Source organism: Myxocyprinus asiaticus, chromosome 15 (genome assembly GCF_019703515.2).
Source record: "Myxocyprinus asiaticus isolate MX2 ecotype Aquarium Trade chromosome 15, UBuf_Myxa_2, whole genome shotgun sequence".
NCBI lineage: Eukaryota > Metazoa > Chordata > Actinopteri > Cypriniformes > Catostomidae > Myxocyprinus > Myxocyprinus asiaticus.
In genome coordinates this window covers 540,001-545,000 of record NC_059358.1, presented here as the reverse complement: position 1 = coordinate 545,000, position 5,000 = coordinate 540,001, and the positions used below count along the sequence as shown (strand labels likewise).

General features: G+C 41.4%; 1 protein-coding gene across 3 annotated transcripts in view; it reads left to right on the top strand.

The window, feature by feature from the left end:
- Positions 1-5,000, top strand: part of pklr (pyruvate kinase L/R) — a 22,470-nt gene that overhangs the window by 4,348 nt on the left and 13,122 nt on the right. The window contains exons 1-2 of one of the 3 annotated variants that reach the window (XM_051719306.1): positions 1,680-1,840; positions 4,762-4,926. In XM_051719306.1, coding sequence (XP_051575266.1) covers positions 1,777-1,840; positions 4,762-4,926 — 229 coding nt within the window. In that variant the 5' untranslated portion in view covers positions 1,680-1,776. Of the gene's footprint in view, positions 1-1,679; positions 1,841-4,209; positions 4,513-4,761; positions 4,927-5,000 lie in introns of those variants that run through there. The other 2 variants (XM_051719309.1, XM_051719308.1) reach the window with 2 other exon arrangements.

Sequence of the window (5,000 nt, the reverse complement as noted above, 5' to 3'; positions counted from 1 at the left end):
CTCTCAGGCGGACTGCAGCCGCTCCTCCCCAGGCGGACCGGAGTCAGACCTCCGACCCCCAGCGGACAGAACGCCCCTCCGCGTTCCCGGCGTCCCGTGGGGACTCTCCTCCGCCCCTGGCAGCGGCCCTACCACTCCAGGTGGTCGGGGAGTCGCTTCCCTCCTCCCCCCGCGGACGGTGGTCTTCTCTCGAACCCTCCGCGTTCCCGGGGGACGACAGGGCACTCCTCCGCCCCCGGCAGCGGCTCCCTCGCTCCAGGCGGTCGGGGAGTCCCATCCCCACTCGCCTCGCGGACGGCGGCCGTTCCCCGCGTCCGGGTAGTCGGGCTACTCCGTCCCCCGTCGGACGGCAGCAGCGCTCCCCTGGGTGGACGGCAGTGTCGAGGACTCTGCGACGGGAATACCTCCTCCTTCCCGGGTTTCGGCACCAGTGTAAGGGGGTTCAGTGGAAAGGAGGAGGCGAGAACCGGCTTGACAACTTTAATAATAATTTAATGAACAATTTAAACAAAACACACAACCAAACACACAGCACAGCTGTCTGTAATTCTCTCTCTCTCTCGAACTGTCGTCCCCGGCCTTTATCCCTTGCGCGCCCCATCAGGCTGATTGGAGACCGGGTGTGTCTCATTCCAGCCCGGCCCCGCCCTCCTCGGCTCTACACACACATTTGTGCTTTTTTAAAGAAAAGGAGGGACAAGTCGAAATTAATTTTTGTGGTAATCAACATTATGACACAAATGCTGTCGATTGAACTGAACTTGTATTGAACCCGGAATATTCCTTTAAGTGAGAAATGCGACAATAAACAAGGATGAAATATAGACATTATTTTAAATTTGGAAAAATGTAAACTTTTCTGTGAAAAATGTTTCAGAAAGTAACTTTTACTTTTAGTAATTTGATTACTTTTCCCAATGATTTAATCACAGCAAAGTAATCTGATTATAATTAGTAATTTGTAGTGGATTTCTTTTTAATAATTTACCCAACGCTGCCAGTGACACAGAGTTTATCTCACTGAACAACATGTGTTTCTCAGAACTGACAGATAACACATGTATACATTTACAAATTCACGTGTACAGCAGTCACTATCATTTCACACAAATGAAAATTCTGTCATTATTTACTCACCCTTATTTCATTCCAAACCAGAATGACTTACTTCAGTGGAGCACAAAAGGAGATGTGTGGTAGAATGTTCACGCTGCTCTTTTCCATACCATGAAAGTAAATGAGGACAGGTGCTGTCAAGCTCCAAAAAGGACAAAAAACAACATTAAATGATCATAAAAGTAGTCCATGACTCGTGCGCTGCAGTCCAGTATTCTGAAGTCATATGATGTGCATTGAACGGACCCAAGTTTTAAACATTATTCACTGATAATCTTCCCCTTCGCTTAAGCTCGCAAATCTAATTTGCACTTTCACATATTCAAACTTGTCTTGGCTCTCTTTAATGTCCTGAAGATTGTGCTTTGTGATTGATGTGCCTGTTTGTTTTGTGGTGAATCGGTGTTCATTAAGATGCATCAGTCATTCATATGTAATCTTTGTTTAGTGGTTGTGTATCTGTGTGGATATTTTTAGTAAGGACAAAGTCTGGATGGTCGTTTTTAGAATCCGAGTTCATGTACAAACACAACCTGACCTGAGAGAGATGACCTCAGAACGTCGTTTTAAAGTGTGGATCAGTAAAACTGACGGCGAGGAGAGAGAGAGAGCTCTGAATATAGCGTGTTGTGTAGATCTTGGTCAGACGTGTCGAGTGAAATGAGCAGACGTTCGTCTCCGAACGGAAAGCAGGACTGGACCTCAGCGGTGGTCAGTATGGGAGGTTAGTGTCGAACTTCTGTAGATCTTCTTCTCTCATCTGCTCTCATAAAAACTCAGACTCTCCCTGCAGATATAACATGTTTAAACACACAGATGCATAACTCGACGGAGGGGATTTATTTTCTGAAATAGTTTTAAGTTCCCTCACAATAAATTAACCATCGTTTTAGTAACTAAACTAAAGTAACTATTGTAATAGTGTAGCAACCATAACAGTAGTAACCATGGTTACTGTGGTTATACTACAAATACCATGGTTAAACTATTGTTACTTTAGTAACTGTGGTTTTACTACAGGAACAAATGTACGTTCACTTGTTAACTCAAAGTAATTAACTACAAATTACTAGTAACTATTCTAAAATTGTAAGCATATTACTGATTACTTCATCAAACATGTAATCACTTTAATTATTTTGACGTTACTTTTAAGTTACTTTAATTTCACACAAATGCTTTCGTTTTTCTGCTCAACGAATTCAAAATAACGCTGATATTTCCTCCTCGCTCATTGACTCATTTTAGGGGTGCCCACCTTTCTGCTAAAAACTGCAAACAGATGTACATATTAACATATTTCATGTTTTAATTGTGTACTATATATATATAATAGCATTTTAGAAATATGTGTAACCCGTGTAATCACGGAAACACTTTACAATAAGGTTCCATTTGTTAACATGAACTAACAATGAACAAAACTTCTACAGGATCTATTCATTTTAGTTAATGTTAATTTCAACATACACTAATACGTTTTTAAAATCGAAAGTAGTTAATGCACTGTGAACTAACATGAACTATCAATGCACAATTGTATTTTTATTAACTATCATTAACAAAGATGAATAAACACTGTAAAAATATATAGTTTACTGTTTGTTCATGACACCTAATGCATTCACTTACATTAACGAATGGAACTTTTGACTCCAGCCGGGTCTCCTAAGCAACCAATTTGGCCTGGTTGCTAGGGAGGGTAGAGTCACATGGGGTAACCTCCTTGTGGTCGCTACAATGTGGTTCTCGCTCTCGGTGGGGCGTGTGGTGAGTTGTGCGTGGATGCCGCGGAGAATAGCGTGAAGCCTCCACATGCGCTACGTCTCCACGGTAACGCACTCGACAAGTCACGTGATAAGATGCGCGGATTGACGGTCTCAGACGCGGAGGCAACTGAGATTCATCCTCTGCCACCCGGATAGAGGCGAGTCACTACACCACCACGAGGACTTGAGGAGCGTATTGGGAATTGCGCATTCCAAATTAGGAATAAAAAATAATTAAATAAATAAAAATGAATGGAACTTTATTGTAAAGTGTTATTGTAATTAGAAAGTAATTAGCTTGATTGAAAGGAATTCATTGTAATCTGATTACAAGAATTTGAAGCATAGTTTTTGTTTTTTTGTATTACTACTGTTGTTTCACTATGAATATCAAGATTAAAATATGGTTACTATAGTAAAACCAAGGTCAATTTTGTAGTTATGATGATTTTTACTACAAATACCGTGGTTAATTTTAATAAGGGTTAACATGAAGTTTTACTACAGTAACCATAATTGACCAAATTCCCCCCATTGGCCCTTCTCAATCATGGCCTCCTAATAATCCCCATCCATTAATTGTCTCTATCACTCCACTCTCTCCTCTCCATCAATAGCTGATGTGTGGGGAGTGTACTGGTGCACTATGGCTGCTGTCAATCATCCAGGTGGATGCTGCACACGGGTGGTGGTTGAGGAGATTCCCCCTATTATGTAAAGTGCTTTGAGTGCCTAAAAAAGCACTATATAAATGTAAGGAAACATAAAGCAAAAAACGATGGTACTGATATTTGTAGTAAAACCAGTGTATGATTTTTATTACGATTGTTTTACTATAAAGATTAAAACATGGTTACCGTAGTAAAGGCATGGTTCATTTATTGCGAGGGAACGCAAAAGTATTTCAGAAGATAAATGTCCTTCCCTGTCCCATGTAGGAGCTCCGTATAACTCTGATGTGTTGAGATCTGGTGGAGTAATGATGATGGATGTTTTCTCTTACAGTGATGTAGATTTAATGGTAATTGGATGTAACTGCAGTAATAATCTGATGATAGTTTAATATGTTTTTCTCAAGGTTTATTTGTTATCTGAGGGAGTTTTTTCCTGCCGCTATTTCCTCTGTGGGGTTTATAAGGCTCTATTTACTTGTTAAGCTGCTTTAGAACAATACAGATATACACCGATCAGCCACAACATTAAAAGCACCTGCCTAATATTGTGTAGGTCCCCCTCGTGCCGCCAAAACAGCGCCAACCCGCATTTCAGAGATTATATTCTTCTCAGCACAATTGTACAGAGTGGTTATCTGAGTTACTGTAGACTTTGTCAGTTCAAACCAGTCTGATCATTCTCTGTTGACCTCTCTCATCAACAATGTGTTTCCATCCACAGAACTGCCGCTCACTGGATGTTTTTTGTTTTTGGCACCATTCTGAGTAAATTCTAGAGACTGTTGTGTGTGAAAATCCCGTCAAACCAGCCCGTCTGGCACCAACAATCATCCATGTGATTATCTAATCAGCCAATCGTGCGGCAGCAGTGCAGTGCATAAAATCATGCAGATACGGGTCAGGAGCTTCAGAGTGATTTGGACCGTGGCATGATTGTTGGTGAAGGGCAAAAAGTGATTGACTTTGTTTTCTGTTCTAAATATATACTGTAAGAGTGTTTTTTTCTGTAAATATTAATATGCATCAAAAAATGTCACAGTTTAGCTAAAATGTCCCTCATTGTGAATTATGTTGAATTCAGTTCAATTGGGCCTCTACTTGACATTTGTTTCAATGATAACGAGTGACTCAGTTTGCCTAAATTCACTCTATGATGGCAAATGAAAAGAACATGCATCTGATTGTTCCTGTCTGTGTGACAGCTCGTATCAGGCGTTATTCAGACGTCATGGCTCTACCAGACTCGTTTATTCAGAAGCAGCAGCTGGATGCATCGATGGCCGACACGTTCCTGGAGCATCTGTGTCTGCTGGACATCGATCAGGAGCCCATCACAGCACGCAACACCAGCATCATCTGCACCATCGGTCAGTTTTACATCTTCAATCTAACACTGAAACAGAAAGTGACCGGAGAAACCACTAAATAAAACATTAGCTGC